The following is a 17,302-nucleotide window of genomic DNA, read 5'->3' as shown; positions in this document are numbered from 1 at the left end:
CATACAAATTTTGGATGTAGATGGACAACATTATATTGTGATAGAGGATCTAAACTCAAAACATACAAATTTTGGATGTAGATGGACAACATTATATTGTGATAGAGGATCTCAATTCAAAACATACAAATTTTGGATGTAGATGGACAACATTACATTGTGATAGAGGATCTCAATTCAAAACATACAAATTTTGGATGTAGATGGACAACATTACATTGTGATAGAGGATCTCAATTCAAAAGATACAAATTTTGGATGTAGATGGAAAACATCAAATGGATCCCGATTTCTAGGATTCATAAATAATTCAAACACTATACTACTAAACGACTAACTCACTGGAGTACAGCTACAAATACTCGATTTATGTATAACTTCTATAGATTTAAGTGTGTAATGTTCAGAATTTCACGAAGGGCAAGATATAGACAGTGACCACTTTCCTATATGGTGTAACTTCGATCTCGCACCCCACCAAAACAAATCAATACCTCAGCAAAAACTCAATTATAATAAAGCAGATTGGCAGCAATACAAAACGAAATTCCATGAATTCCTACCAAATTCAACCATAACTAGTGCCTCGCGCTCGCGAGACATAGATGAATACTGTCAAGTAATAACTGAATGTAATACCAAAGAAACAGAAACAACTACACCAAAACAACAAAACCAAACAGCAATACACACGTGGGAACCACATAACAACTTAATAGGCACGATTAAAGAAAGACGCTGACGAGAGATATAACACAGAAACCACAAATACATGCTCTTTGTAACAAAATCAGAAACGAAACTAAACTACTAAAACAAGACAACTGGGACACTTATTGTAATACCCTAAACACATAACAAAATCCTCAAAAATTCTAGAATCAAAAGAGATAAACACACAAGAAAACATCCGAACACTAGTTCAAGGTACCAAAACAGCATATACTGACAGTTAAAAAGCCGAACTATTTAAAGAACACCTACAAAAGATTTTTCAAACACAAAATGACTCAAGACATGAATGATCACTACCGTAACCAAGTAGATAACAAAATTAAACAAAACAAAGATATAACCACTCCCAACACAAACAACCAAAGAAGTAACAACTAACACCCTGGATGAATATATGACAAGCGAAATAACAACGACACAAATCTCGATAGCTATAAAACACACTAAAAACAAGGCTCCAGGAACAGACAACATACAAGCGATACTTCTCAAAAACGGAACTCAGTTCTTACTTGAACACCTCAAGGCACTTTTCAACCTCTCCCTGAAAACAGGGTACATTGTTTGTTTGTTTGTAATTAAGCACAAAGCTACACAATTGGCTATCCGTGCTCTGCCCACCACGGGTATCGAAACCCGGATTCTAGCATTATAAGTCCGCAGACATACCGCTGTGCCACTGGGGGGTAACAGGGTACATCCCTGTTTCTTGGAAGCAAGCAAATATTCTCATGTTTATAAAAGAAGGGAAACCAGCAAATAAACCACAAAGTTATAGACCAATCAGCCTGACCAGCTGCGTAGGAAAAATTTTTAGAAAGAATAATTAGTGAAAGACTAAATAATTGTCTAGAACAAAATTCCAAATTACCGGAGGTACAAAACGGCTTCAGGAAATTTCGACCAACCACTGATCATCTAGGCAGGTTAACTGAAACCGCTATAGACAGTTTTAATAAAAGAGAGTGCACGGTTGTTTGCCTTCTCGACTTAGAGAAGGCTTTTGATACAATCTGGCACTCAGGTCCAAGGTTCCAGATGTTAGAGATGAAACTACCACGAGGAATTATTCGCTGGCTGTCCAACTTCCTTGAAAATAGAAAATACCGGGGGCACCTACTCTGAGTACTTTACTCCAGAGGCAGATGTACCTCAAGAAGGGGTAGTTAGCCCCATACTCTTCATCATTAGACGACCCCAATTTTTGCTTCAACTCACAATTTGCAGATAATGTAGCTATCTGGAAGAGTTCCGAAACACCATCTATAAATCTACAACCTTCACTAAATGCCACCACCGAATACTGTTTCACGACACGAATAAAAATCAGTATACCTAAAACATAAATCCTAGTACTCGCAAAATTAAAAAAACTAATCAAAATCATCCCCAAATTATATCTAAACGGAAAACTCCTCCAGAGAGCTACATCAAGAAAAATTCTCGGTCTCACGTATGATACAAAAATAACCTGGCAAATTAAATTTCAAACAAAATCTGGCAAAGAACAAATGAAGCTAGAAGTCTGTAAGGAAATAATACAGGAACAACACCAAGAAATATATTAAAAATATACAAACAATACATACGACCGGTTATAGAATATGCTTGTCTAGCCTGGATTAATGTTGCACCTACCAAAATTAAATCTAACCTACAAAAATAACAAAATGTAATACTCACTAGCGCATACAAAGTTCCCGCTCAACAAATTTTCATTACCTACACGAATACGGAAACTTACAACCACTCCATGATAGACTTCTAACCAGACCTTTCACCTGTTTCAAGAGAAATTTGCACAAAAACAAAACGTTACGCGCACTAGATCGCTATATCATACATGATGGAAATGAGTCTAAGTACCCCTCTCACCCATAAACATGTACTATAAGTTTAGTAATATGCCACCTATTGTTAGACCTACCTAATATATCATTATGTAGTTTATAACATAATGTTATTAAAAGGGTATTTATGTAAATACACATAAAATAAGCCACATTATGAGAGGCAATAGAATATACGGAAATTGAATTAGCAACTATATCCCTGTGTGAATGGTAAAGGTTTGAACATAAATGAACACGGCCCTGTTAGGGGAACTGAATTCACACGTTAATCACTCATAAAAGCAATACCCTCTTTTATGTGGCGTTCAACTTTTGACAGTGTATAAAAAAATGCCGAGAATCTTTATAGCTCTTTCTGCTGAAAGAATTTCCAAAGTTATAAAATAAAGAAAAAATATTTCATCGCAAGAGGGCTTGCTTGATTTTGACTTATTAACTTACTGGCAGATCTCGGCAACCGTACTCATACAGAAAGTATTGTTAGACATTAGCACTCGTACAGAAAGTATTGTTAGACATTAACACTCACACAGAAAGTATCGTTACACCTTATCACTTACACAGAAAGTAGTTACACCTTAATAATTTTTTTATGCACGTGTGAAAGTATCTCAAATATTAGTAGATATAAATTTAACGACAAAGTGTAATGTATATAATTTTACAAATCTTACGTCGACAATGAAGTTTGTCTTCAGGTTCTCCTAGTTTTGATGATGTCCATAAAAGTGCATTCTTCCATGTTATTGCTGTTTTTTCGTTTATCTCCCAGGAAACAGATCTGTCCACAATCAGGTTTAGCTGACGACGTGAACGCTGTTTTATCCAAAATTTCCGGATCACCGGATAATAATATACTTCCAAATGAATTTGAAACATCCGTCCTGCATCATTCTTGGCCACAGTTTTCTTCACGCTGCAACCTACAATGTCATTCATGCCAACCTTCTGGATCTTGGGCTTTGGGTCATTTGTAAGGGGTTCGCAAACAAGGGCCAAATTTGTTAGTTTGACCACAAAATACGTCATTTTATTAACCTTGGTAAAAGAGCTGAAGTAATCTTCTAAAATTACATTTTCTTTGACTTCATTATTAGAGCTGCATTTAAAAGGTATTTGGCTGTCGAATTCGGTTTCTTTTCCTATCTCAGCCATAATTGTTATATTGTATTTTAGAGAATTAAGCCTTTCAAAAACAACAATCTACGACACGTATACTTACGGATATGAACCTCTAACTAAAGCAACGTTAGCACGTGTGTGTATAATATACAACAGCAGTTCACCCGGTTTTCTTGTGACGAGAAGTTGTTTTCGTAGCAAAAGACCTTCTCGTTAACTCTTGCCTTTCATTGGCAAGAATCCAACCACGTGAAAGTTTTTTATAACTTTGTTACCATTACACTCTGGGACACAGGGTAGCTCAAAAAATAACTATTTCGAAAATAGAACCAAACAGGTCTTGAGAGATCGTGTCGTATGCTCGTATGTTACAAGCGACACATAATCACCAAAATGTTAACGTCCTACATTGTGCTGTAATAATATTAGTTGTAGAAGGGAAACTGTGTATTTAGAACTTTATCTTGGTAAATAATAAAAATTATCGGCGCTCACTGAATAATTGAATATATCATAAAATAAACTCTTGCCTAGCAGTGTGGAAGTAGGCAGACTTGGAGAAATTCCACAATAATATGTTTCACAAAAGCTAAAATAAGACGAAGCAATTGTTTGGGAAAAAATACTTAAAAAAAACGTATGGTCTAGAAGAAATGTATTATTTTTAATAAGAAACTTCTGAGTGAAAGTAAAGAACAATGCAGAAGAATAATATGTCAATCACTCTACATTTGCAGTACCGAAGAGACTTTTCGTACAATGCCAGAAGTCTTCAGCTTGGCTGACATACGATAGATATAGTATCGCTTGACAGCAACTTCTTTTCGATTTATATGTTGTTTGTTATTACGCACAAAGGTACACAAAAAGCTGTCTGTGCTCTGCCCACCACGGGGATCGAAACCCGAATTCTAGCGGTATAAGCCCGCAGACATACCGCTGTGCCACTGGCTCGATTTATCTAAGCAAATCGCTTGACAATAACTTGTTTTCGTCGTGAGTGGAATTAACTTGTTTTAATATTTATTGTGTGATCTTCTTCGTGATTCGATTCGAATGATTAATTAATTCTTGTTTCGAAATTTCTGTTTTACCTTTTATCCTCAAGGATGGGTGTTGTTACCCATCTACTGAAACCAAAACGTCTACAAAAATAGCGACCAATTCGATTATGAGATATTTACGAATTGATAAACAAAGTAATGATATGGGGATTCCGTGCAGTGTTAAACAACGTGATTATATGGGGGTTCCGTGCAGTGTTAAACAACGTGATTAAATACCTGGATGTTAACAATGAAACACAATGCACGTAAACCCACTCTCTCCGATTCAATGTTTACCTTATTATTTCGACTTTTTTTTATATAAGGTTTTATCATAAATCGCGTAATCTTGATATTTAAACTGCTAAACGAGAGATGCTTAAATTACAAAATAAATAACCACGATATTATAAATTATATTTACTTAAGGATTTCATAGAATAAACGTGTTTGTAGCATACCTGTCAACATTGAGAGGTGCCAAATCGGGAGATCCTGGTTGCGTGTCGGGAGATCGGGAAACAGGACTCCATATCAGGAAACTCTAGCCGAAATCGGGAAAATTGACAGGTCTGTTGTAGTTCCATGGTAGGACATTCAACTGTGGATAGAGAAGTCCTCGATTTAATTCTGGTCGCCCCTATATGCCTCCCCCTAGGAGCCAGCGATAAATTTACGGACTTATAATGCTAAAATTCGGAGTTTGATGTTCCTAATAGGCGGGATAAATTCTGTCTCTAGTATCTCAGAAGTCCCCCAGTGAGGTCCTCCGGTGGGTTAGCGATAAGTTTACGGACTTCCACCTCTAAAATCTGGGGTTTGATTCCCCGTGGCGTAGAGAGCGCAGTTAGCTAAAACCCATGTAATCACGTTAACACTGCTCAGAACCCCCATGTAACCACGTTGTTTAACACTGCTCAGAACCCCCATGTAATCGTGTTGTTTAACACTGCTCAGAATCCCCATGTAATCACGTTGTTTAACACTGCTCAGAATCTCCATATAATCACGTTGTTTAACACTGCTCAGAATCCCCATATCATCACGTTGTTTAACACTGCTCAGAATCCCCATATCATCACGTTGTTTAACACTGTCCAGAACCCCATGTAATCATGTTGTTTAACACTGCTCAGAATCCCCATACAACGTGGAAACATAAATATATTGTTTATGAATATACGGTAAGTTAGGGTTAGTGGATAATGTCGTGTTTCACTTGGTAATTGTATTAATAAAGTAATGTGACTGTGGTAGTATTATTGTTACATTATAACATTCATTTGTGGTTTAAACGATATCATATTTTCTGATGGGCGCTGCATGGATAATTAAAAACGCGGCTATTTTTTAACTGTTAATGCTCAAAGTACGGGATTTTTTTTTTATCTTAAACAACTTTGTTTCTTGACAATGCTCGGCATCCCAACAATATTTTGTATAAAGTTGGTGTGAATCAAGCCTACACGAGGTGACCCTCATCTTTCAAACTGGTTTGGTTTGTTTTGAATTCCAAGCAAAGCTACACGAGGACTATCTGCGCTAGCCGTCTCTAATTTAGCAGTGATAGACTAGAGGGAAAGCAGCTAGCCAACACCACCCACCGCCAACTCTTAGGCTACTCTTTTACCAACGAATAGTGGGATTGATCGTCACATTATAACGCCCCCACAACTGAAAAGGCGAGCATGTTCTATGACGGAGACTCGAACCCGCGACCCTCAGATGGTGAGTTGAGTGCCTTAACCACCAGGCCTCATCTTTCAAATATTCGCATTTATAGAATGGGCAATAAAGAATGCAAATTTGGTGTGATAATTTCCAAGGCAAACCTGTAATAAGATTATTATATTTAACCTAATTGGTTTCGCACCTTTCAAATGTAGTCAATAATTCATCCGGGACTTTCAAAAACCACAGTAGGCACTTGTTTCACTTATTCCAAGAAAAACGTAGAAGTATTTAAGAACTAGTTTATATCAGTTCAAATGAATTCCTGTATAAATCGGAGTCTTATTAATAGTAACTTCTGACCAAAGGTAAGTAAACTCTAGATTAAAACGAAAAAAGTAACTTATAAATTCATGAAACCATTTTTACTTAAACAACTGATTAGAAATAAGGTAATGTCCTAAATCAAAGCACAATAAAACTGAAGCCTAAAGTGAATAAAATCTTTTCAAACTTAATTCGATTACTTTCGTTTGTCGGCCGTGATCACAATTATATCTCACGAGGTTATGGGTAGGTAGTAAAGTTGGTATGTATCAAAAAGGTATGTTTGAATTCAATTGGATATTTTCATCTCTCACCTCAGAACATAGCCAGTATTATGTAATAACGTGACGATCTCAGCATATGCTTTAAGTAAACCCTTATAACTTACTCTGAATACTACAAATATTCAATTCCTGATATAAATACATGTTTTCCTAACCATTATATTTTAGGCTTATCTGGTCCATTATTCTGAACTGACCTAAATCCCACTGATTCAAGTAGTTTTAAATAAGTTTCTAAATAGGATACGTTTAAATTCTCTTTCTTACTTCATTTGCGGTCCCCCGGTGGAACAGCGGTAAGTTTACGTACTTATAACTCAAGGATTCGATTCCCCGTGGTGTACATAGCATATAGCAACGTGGCTTTGCATTAAATCCAATAAACTCAAATTATGTCGACATTTACTGAGTTATCTACTGATTATTATTTTTTTTGTATTAGGTTTTCAATTAATTTTTGGATGCTCCCCTAATTTTGGATCTTTACTCATCAGTACTCATAAATCTTCGTTAGTCATAATACGAAGGTTACCGATAAGCACGTGGTCGATTGGAGAGGAAATGTAATGCAATGAATTATATCCGCATCCTGAAAATACATTGTTATGTAACTCTTATGTTGCCCAACCATGTATTATATTTAAAAAGTTACTGCCTACGGCCCTCTTGCAAGAACAGCTAATAGCTGGTTATTTGATTTTGAAAGAGTTAGGTAACAGTTGGTGTTCAAAAGTGTTTGATTTTGAAAGAGTTAGGTAACAGTTGGTGTTTAGAAGTGTTTGATTTTGAAAGAGTTAGGTAACAGTTGGTGTTTAGAAGAGTTTGATTTTGAAAGAGTTAGGTAACAGTTGGTGTTTAGAAGTGTTCTTACCTAACTCTTTCAAAATCTAGTTGGTGTTTAAAAGTGTTTGATTTTGAATGAGTTAGGTAACAGTTGGTGTTTAAAAGTGTTTGATTTTGAAAGAGTTAGGTAACAGTTGGTGTTTAGAAGAGTTTGATTTTGAAAGAGTAAGGTTACAATTGGAGTTTAGAAGTGTTTGATTTTGAAAAGAGTTAGGCAACAGTTGATGTCTTGAAGTGTTTGATTTTGAAAGAGTTAGGTAACAGTTGATGTTTAGAAGTGTCTCAGTTCTGTGCTTCTGTCAGTGAATGGAACTATAAAGTAAATATGTTTTTCTTATGTTCCGTACTGTTGTTGTTTCACGTTTAAGTCATGATAAAAAGCAACTAATCCCTCATCAAACTTAATGATACTTCTATTTAAACAAAAGGAAAGAAACTAATGTGATTAAAAGATGCGTTCCTTTCATCACCCCCTCCCCTCCCCCAGTGGCACAGCGGTATGTCTGCGAATTTATACTACAAGAAACCTGGTTTTGATACCCGTGGAGGGCAGAGCACAGATAGCCCTATGTGTAGCTTTGTGCTTAATAACAAACAACAACAAACTTTTATCAGTGGCGCCACCTATTTGACGTTAATAGATGTATAAACAAAACTATGAAAAAGTGTTTGTTAATTCTTGATATTTACTTACACGAGATATGTTCAACACGATAGCCATTAGCAATGTACAAACCTTGGTTAGTATTGGGTCGGTAGGAAAACTTTGGTCAGTACTGGGTCGGTAGGAAATACCTTGGTGATTATTGGGTAAGAAGAAAAACCTTGGTCATTACTGGGTCGGTAGGAAATACCTTGGTGAGTATTGGGTCAGAAGAAAAACCTTGGTCATTATTGGGTCGGTAGGAAAACCTTGGTCAGTATTCGGTCGTTAGGAAAAACCTTGGTCAGTAATGGGTCGGTAGGAAAAACCTTGGTCAGTAATGGGTCAGTAGGTTATAAAAGAATATTTTCAAACACACATAGGTTAATGTTATTCAAGCAAATAAGAATATTATTTCAAGATGCACGTGTATGTGTACTTAATAGCATCAGTGAAGTCCAACCAAGAAGATACGTAAAAAAATCAAACTTTTTTTAAACATAAAAACGTGTATAGATATTTATATGTGTAAGCAACGTAAAGTTGGGGTATGTCAGTTAGGTAGAACTAACCTGAGGTACAAATAAACAACAAAAAATGACGTTCTTTGTGAACATGAAATAGCATGTATGATCGAGTAATATCAGGTTTTGGCTGAGAACGTCCGTTAATACGAGTAAGCAATATATCAGGTTTATTTACTGAGAACGATCACTAACATTATTGAACAATGTATTAGATTTATTTAATGAGAACGATCACTAACATTATTGAACAATATATCAGGTTTATTTACTGAGAACGATCACTAACATTATTGAACAATGTATCAGATTTATTTAATGAGAACGATCACTAACATTATTGAACAATATATCAGTTTTATTTACTGAGAACGAAAAATACAAACATAAAAAGAAAACATCAAGGGGGTGTAGCTCAGTGGTAGAGCATTCGACTGCAGATCGAGAGGTCCCTGGTTCAATCCCGGGCGTCCCCTGAGGATTATTTTTCTACTTTGGAAATATTAAACCATCAAACATTGTGACTGGACTTACTGAAAGTTCGTGCCTGGAATTTGAATCAAAAATACACCCTGATCAATATTTGGAAGTTCTTATCGTTCTTTACTAGATGTTAAAGACTATAGTTCTTAGAAATTAATTAGTTTAAATGAACTTAGATACTTAGTGTGGACTGCGGGTGGTAGGGTGCTGCAGACTGCCCGGTTTCCGTATGGTCAGTAGTCAAAAATTAAAAATGGCGACATACGTAAAAACAAAATAAAAATTCAAGCATATTCAACATTATAGCTTCACAGTATAGAGTTATCAGACGAAGTGAGTGTTTTTGTTGTGTGCAAATATATAAAGTATATTTATATACTGTAACGCTGATACGACCTAATATAATGCATTGTTCGAGAATAGCGTATTTTTTTTACAACACAAAAAATGACGAATGAGTCGCCAAATTCTGTCTTCACCTCGTATGAACGGCGTTATCATCATGTTTAGTACATTAGACTAAACATAACATGCAGAAGTTACATGATTAGCTGGACACTTAATGTTTCTTGGTCTCAGGAAAATATAATAACCTTTTTGTTTACGCGTTTGTAGTATCTTTGACCTATTAGTATAAAGGTCCAGGCCACCTGATTAATTGATATATCTTATACGTATATATATATAAAGCAGAAATGATCAACAAAAAGTTAACAAAACGAAGTTACATGCACCGTGTCTCGATTATCCCTATGTGTACGGTTGGGGGGGGGTCAAAGTGTGCAAGCCACGACTTTCTTTACAGAGAGCCATTCAACATGGTATTCTGTATTTGATGTTAGAGTTATCAACTGTCTTACGCTACATTGCTGGTTTTGTGACAGTTACTGGAAGAGAACAAGAAACACCAGACACACTATATAGAGATACTGAAAAAAAAATGCATTTCGGAGGTTCTAGACGTTATTCAAATTGTATGATGGACACAAGTATTTTTATTCTTCACATGACCACCATCTTGTACTTCGACTTCTCAGAGTCCGTGTCAGAATGACATCATCAATTCACAGACATCTTGAGAACCAATACTCTTGAAACTGATCTGAGTTTTAGGTACAACAGACTTGTAAATTTGACTAAAAGCTGGCCAAATTTTGTGTACATACACAAAATCAATTCGTAATTATAATCAATATTCCTTCTCCAATACCAGGCTAGTCTAATGGACTGACCTTGTGTACATTCTGTTATATACTTAATTATTTCTAACCACGTGAGTTATTACTTGTTCAGTGGAATGTCACCTGTAAGAACTTTCAACGAACTGCTTCTGGATGTACCATTTGAAATACTTCCAAATCATCCTCACTTGTAATGAACAAATCTGAACGATATGGTCTTAAAAAGTAATACTAAATTCATACCGACGGAAAGGAAAACATGAAGGGGGCGTAGCTCAGTGGTAGAGCATTCGACTGCAGATCGAGAGGTCCCTGGTTCAATCCCGGGCGCCCCCTGAAGATTACCTTTTCCACTTTAGAAGTATTAAACCATCAAACACTGTGACTGGATTAATTGAATGTTCGTGTCTGGAATCTATGAATCAAAATACACCCTGATCAATATTTGGAAGTTCCTATAGTTTCTTACTAGATGTTAAAGACTCTAGTTCTTAGAAATTAATTAGTTTAAATGAACTTATATACTTATTTATAACAGAAACACATGTAGGCAAACCAGTAAAACACACTTTTTAGGATGCTTTATGTGTGTATTTAACATTTCTCCCTTACGTTACATGGTTCACTCTACGGACTGTTCCAGATAAATAACCGTACCCGTTGATGATGACAAAACCTTGTCGAAACGTTGTACATTTGCTGTTATATTAAAGTTTTTCTTCATTACCCATTCAAGCCGTCTCCAGCCATTATTATACCTATTTTGTAGCCACACTGTACAATAAAACTCTTTCTGCCTGTTAAAGTTTCTCGTTCCAAATAAATCGAAATTTCCAAACTTCGATAATTTTATCAAAACTCATCAGCTCCTTTTCGAACTTTGTACTTTATATATATTAATACCATTAATTTTCCAAAAATACAGCCCATTAACCAGACGTTTTACACTTCTCAAAAATAGATTTAATTGATATATTTTCTCTATAACACTACACTCAGTAGGTTTCTTTTATAGCTATCTGTGCCCTTGTAGGGTTCCATTATGTATTACGTTTGAGAAGGCACAGTGGTATGTCTGCTGACTTACAACGCTAGAAACCGGGTTTCGATACCCGTGGTGGGCAGAGCAAAGATAGCTCAATGTGTAGCTTTCTGTTTAGTTACAAACATAAAACATAAACACGTTTGAAAAGTTACGGTTTAAATGTAGAAAGCCAGTGAATTACTGGAAACCAATAAGCCAAACAAATGTTTTAAAAATCACGTTAGAGCAAGTGTTGTTGTTTTTTATTTTAGATTCACATTAATTCAGGTGGGTTAAAGTAGCATTTTAGCTCCATCTTTTGTCTCTTACTCGTAGCTGTCCAAGAAGATCTTCGTACAATATCAGAACACATCAGTTGTGCCCAATGACGAGAGACAAAAGACTATAGAACATTATTATATACCAGCTGGAGTACCCGTCCCCTAGATGGAAGTTATGTAAGTTCATGATAAATGAAAATTTATATTAGGACATGAAAAGTTGCTTCCCTTATATGTAATTGTAAAAAACGCGAAAACGTCCATAAAACCCGTAAAACTCATAACTGAAAACTTGTATGTATCTCCCCATGGACCCAATGAAACTCCATATCAAATTTGGTGAAGATCCATCAATAGGGGGCGAAGCAGCAGTAAGAAACACAAAAATGCCCATAAAAAACCGCAAAATGCAAAACTGACTAACTCTTTTTTCTTCAGAAGAAAATAGTTTCAAAGATCTTAATCTATCGTCATATGACAAACCCTCCACCCAAGACACCATTCTAGTTACCCTCCTCTGAACCCTTTTTAACAGTTCATTGTCCTTCCTAAGGCAAGGAGCCCAAGACTGAACATAATAATTTAAACATGGCCTAACCAGTAACCTATACAATAAATTATAACCTCCTTAGACTTGTATTGAATATTTCTGCAAATACAACCTAAAATCTTATTTGTCCTACCACTAGCAACAGCACACTGCTTGGATGGTTTGAGAGACTGATCAACTATTACACCAAGATCCCTTTCTTTTATGACACTGTTGAGATTATTCCCATCCATATTATACTTATTATTCAAATTATGATAACACAAATGCATTATTATTATTAAACCCATTTGCGATTTATTTCCCCAATTCACTAAATCCTTTTGTAAAGCAGCAACATCCTCTTCAAACTAGTAACATCCAAGACCTTTATAGCATCAGTAAATTTAAGTAATTTATCAACTATTTCTTCATCCATATTCTAAGACTGATCCCTGAGGTGCCCCACGTGTGACATTAATCCAGTTTTGACTGAACTTCCATCCAGCTACTCTTTTATCCAGTTAGCTAACTTATCCACCACATATATACATAAATACAATTTAGCTTTTTTAAATTTTAATCATCTCTGGTTTTGAGCTGCAATGGACAAATTAAGATGAAAGTGGGGAAAAGATTGCACTTAATTTGGTTTTAATAATACATCACGATTTATTTAACGCTAATAAGTTTACAGGAAAACTATTATATAAGTGCAGATGGCGCTTGAATCGTGTACGCACGTAGTGATAAGGTGAATTATAATGTTATATAAACATTAATAGTGTTCGTTCTTTTATTTTTTATAGATAAATCTTTACTTGTATGTACCTATAAACTTTTCACCAGAAAGTAAGCTAAACTTTTTTTTTGGCTGTCATAAACGTTATGTACGTAATTGGACGAAAGTACTTACCAGTGGCAGTTATGCCAAAACAAGTTTAGGAATAGGCTTATGTATACTAATTCCTAATAGTAATACTATATTATACTAATTTATTGACTCTGAACATTATTACTAATAAATTAGAATTAAGCTAAGTGTACTCTTTCATGCTTACAGATTTTTTTGGTCTAGCTTCTTTCAGAACACACCGTATTAACGAAACATTTTAAAGTCAGATTTCTGCTCGATCAATCGCTACGCCAGCTTGTAAATTGTAATCTGCAGTCGCTGTCGTTACAACTTCTGCTTGACAATGACGTATCTTGAACTTAACATTTTTGTCAAGATTAAACGCAACATTATAATGATAATTTTATATCATCGTCATTTCATTAATATGAAATACAGAGTAATAACTGAATGCTGTGTATTGAAATGTTTGCAGTCTATATGACTGTTTGAATTCAATGTAAATATAGGTTTTCATAAAGCTATCTTCAGTAAGTAGTTACAAACTACAGTTTAAATGAGTTAAACTAAAAGAGACGTTTAAGTTAGTAGTTGTCGCACTAATCATGTCTGAGTAAAATACACAGTAAAAATAAATACCATTGTTTCTGACAGGTATTGCTTTGTTATACATATTAGTGAAAATTGACTTTTTTATAAAAACAAAAGTTAACCTGTGTGTGTCTGATTTATAAAACACAAGAAATAACCACTGTGTTCCCTTATTTTAGATTACAAGCAATCATAAGGGAATACAAAGTACACTCTAATAGTTTATTACTGATAACCTGTATAACAAAACACCTGGTGGAAACATATATATGAAAAAATATAAGAATGTTGTCATGCATGAATAGAATCCATCTATGTTAACATCTACATAAGCCAAAAAATCTTGCCGATGATGACTGAATGTCTGTGGTGCACCTGCCTTAATAAAGTTAATACAGAAAATGATGCAAATACAAACCTCATTAAAGGTGCTTTTTGTTAAAAGAAATTGTTTGTGTAAAGAAAGAACTAAGACAATAATAAGTGTTAAAAGTTCCATGCTGTCACGTAAAAGGTTGATCCCCATATAACGTAGTTAAAACTCGTCCATATGGATATGTTTCTTTAAGTAAGCAGTAATACCTATAACTACTGAGAAAAAGAAGATATAAAATAAAATTAAATGTTTAAATTGTTTATATGTAGTAGTATTGAATATTTTTCTTTAATATTGCATTTCAATGCCACCATTTAAATTACTGTGGTATCTCATGTTAACAGAAATATCTGGATGTCAGCTCTGAGGCGAGAAGTGTTGTCTCTTTACAAAAATATCCTTCGAACTGGCAAGAACTGGGAAGCAGCTTCTGGAAAACCACAGCATACTGAATCAGAAAGAAAATATATAATTAATGAAGCAAAGGAATTGTTTCGTAAAAATAAAAATGTGACTGAGAATATTGATTCTTTTTTACTTTCAAGAGTTTTCTGTGCATGAAACAGTATACAATGTATATAATTCAATGCATTCTATACACTTGTACATTACTACACTTTTACTGTAGCTTCTGTATGTAACTAAAGGACAGAGCATACTCTAAAACTAGAGATCAAAAGCAAGTACATTACTACACTTTTACTGTAGCTTCTGTATGTAACTAAAGGACAGAGCATACTCTAAAACTAGAGATCAAAAGCAAGTACATTACTACACTTTTACTGTAGCTTCTGTATGTAACTAAAGGACAGAGCATACTCTAAAACTAGAGATCAAAAGCAAGTACATTACTACACTTATACCATAGCTTCTGTATGTAACTAAAGGACAGAGCATACTCTAAAACTAGAGATCAAAAGCAAGTACATTACTACACTTTATACCGTAGCTTCTGTATGTAACTAAAGGACAGAGCATACTCTAAAACTAGAGATCAAAAACAAGTACATTACTACACTTATACCGTAGCTTCTGTATGTAACTAAAGGACAGAGCATACTCTAAAACTAGAGATCAAAAGCAAGTACATTACTACACTTTTACTGTAGCTTCTGTATGTAACTAAAGGACAGAGCATACTCTAAAACTAGAGATCATAATAAAATCATGCAGTAGGTCTTAGTTAATATCCTTCTATGTTTTTATATAAAGGTTGTTTTTTATTATTAAACTTGTAACTTAACAAGGCCCAATTTGATGATAAATCTGGAGTATGTAATATCAGGAAATATTTTTAAAATTTATTAGAAGTTTTCTAAAATAACAGCTATAGCTGAGGGCTTTCATTTTGTGGAGAAAAAAAATATCAATAACTTATTTCACTGGAGAGTTATTCATCTTTCTTTGCCTTTTCTCTGACCAGTATTTTTCATTTTCTGGTGGAAACTTTATTTGTGCTCTGTCATGTTTTAAAAAGTTCAGTTTATTGTTTGCATTTAAGTATTTAAGTTTCTTGCAAAGTCTGCCTTGAAAACAGCAGTCGATAATTGTCAAAATAAGTCAACTTTGACAATCAGTTTGGAAGTTGTATCAAAATTTGCTTAAGTTCTCCTGCTTGGTTCTGGAATCTTTATACTCAAGTCTAAAAGAAGTGAACAATTATAACTACTGGATATAATGTGAAAAATTAACACCACATTTTAAGGATTTTACTTGGTTAAGCCAAAATCAGGTTAAAAGTCTTTTCTTGGAACTTAAGATCTTAATGACTAGAAATATTGTATTAAAACTTTCTGACTGGGGCGTGTATCAAGAATATATAATGTTATAAATAACTTTTCATAATGAAAGTTAATGAATAGTTTTGAGTACCAGTTGTGTAACATATAATCAGCATTCTGTATTGGCTACAGAATTTATGGAAACATTTCTTAATTAATGTGTAAAATGTTAATTTCCTCCACAGGTTATATTGCATTAGTACTCTTCATAACTATACTGAAATACAATAAGAACTTTGGAATATTGGCTTAATAAACAACAAGTATAACTAATTAAACTTTCTTATCTTTCAGTATTAGTATTTATCTACATTCATCCAAAAGTTTGTTTGGATTTGTACATAAAACTCGTACAAAATGCTCCAATAGAAATTAGAAGACCTATTTACCTTTACTTGGATTTAGTAAAGTTCTTTTATTTCTGAACTTGTCTATAAGGTCACATCAGGAGAGCTTTGTCAAATTTAAAAACACTTATTGTCACTTAACTGTGATGTTTTGTTTACATCAATCTGCACAGTGCAAGAAAGAAAGTTAAACAAAGGTGTGTACGTGTATGTTTTTATTCAACAGTCCTAACGTAAATAAGGAAATTCTTAATACAACAGAGAGAAAAAGAAGAATAAACAGTACGGTACTAACTTTACACTACAGTTGGGTTTACAATCTTGTATGTAATGTCTTACGTATAAACAGTATGGTACTAACTTTACACTACAGTTGGGTTTACAATCTTGTATGTAATGTCATACGTATAAACAGTACCGTACTAACTTTACACTACAGTTGGGTTTACAATCTTGTATGTAATGTCTTACGTATAAGCAGTATGGTACTAATTTTACAATACAGTTGGGTTTACAATCTTGTATGTAATGTCATACGTATAAACAGTACCGTACTAACTTTACACTACAGTTGGGTTTACAATCTTGTATGTAATGTCGTACGTATAAACAGTACGGTACTAACTTTACAGTTGGGTTTACAATCTTGTATGTAATGTCTTACGTATAAACAGTATGGTACTAACTTTACACTACAGTTGGGTTTAGAATCTTGTATGTAATGTCCTACGTATAAACAGTATGGTACTAACTTTTCACTACAGTTGGGTTTAGAATCTTGTATGTAATGTCCTACGTATAAACA

The 17,302-nt window shown here is 34.4% G+C and overlaps 2 protein-coding genes and 2 non-coding genes across 5 annotated transcripts in view; 3 read left to right on the top strand and 1 right to left on the bottom strand.

Annotated features, from left to right (window-relative positions):
• Nucleotides 1-2,338: 2,338 nt before the first annotated feature.
• Nucleotides 2,339-3,892, bottom strand: LOC111089223. Its single transcript, XM_022401308.1, has 2 exons — nt 3,263-3,892; nt 2,339-2,516 (listed from the first exon to the last, which is right to left on the bottom strand). Exons 1-2 carry the CDS (start codon nt 3,741-3,743, stop codon nt 2,500-2,502), a joined length of 498 nt encoding a protein of 165 aa, XP_022257016.1. The 5' UTR covers nt 3,744-3,892; the 3' UTR covers nt 2,339-2,499.
• A 5,560-nt stretch (nt 3,893-9,452) lies between these two features.
• Nucleotides 9,453-9,524, top strand: Trnac-gca. The gene has a single exon. It is a non-coding gene; the product is annotated as a tRNA-Cys (tRNA).
• Nucleotides 9,525-10,976: 1,452 nt separating this feature from the next.
• Nucleotides 10,977-11,048, top strand: Trnac-gca. The gene has a single exon. It is a non-coding gene; the product is annotated as a tRNA-Cys (tRNA).
• A 2,195-nt stretch (nt 11,049-13,243) lies between these two features.
• LOC106472779 (LYR motif-containing protein 1-like) overlaps nt 13,244-17,302 on the top strand; it is a 6,988-nt gene continuing 2,929 nt past the window's right edge. Inside the window, exons 1-2 of one of the 2 annotated variants that reach the window (XM_013933436.2) lie at nt 13,244-13,300; nt 14,714-14,879. In XM_013933436.2, coding sequence (XP_013788890.2) covers nt 13,266-13,300; nt 14,714-14,879 — 201 coding nt within the window. In that variant the 5' untranslated portion in view covers nt 13,244-13,265. Of the gene's footprint in view, nt 13,399-14,713; nt 14,880-17,302 lie in introns of both variants that reach the window. The other variant, XM_013933437.2, reaches the window with a different exon arrangement.

This window comes from Limulus polyphemus, unplaced genomic scaffold (assembly GCF_000517525.1).
Source record: "Limulus polyphemus unplaced genomic scaffold, Limulus_polyphemus-2.1.2 Scaffold5604, whole genome shotgun sequence".
Lineage (NCBI taxonomy): Eukaryota > Metazoa > Arthropoda > Merostomata > Xiphosura > Limulidae > Limulus > Limulus polyphemus.
This window is presented reverse-complemented; position numbering and strand designations above follow the sequence as displayed.

Excerpts from the sequence above, each read along its gene's own strand:
- LOC111089223 (XM_022401308.1), bottom strand. The coding sequence starts at position 3,743 with ATGGCTGAGATAGGAAAAGAAACCGAATTCGACAGCCAAATACCTTTT.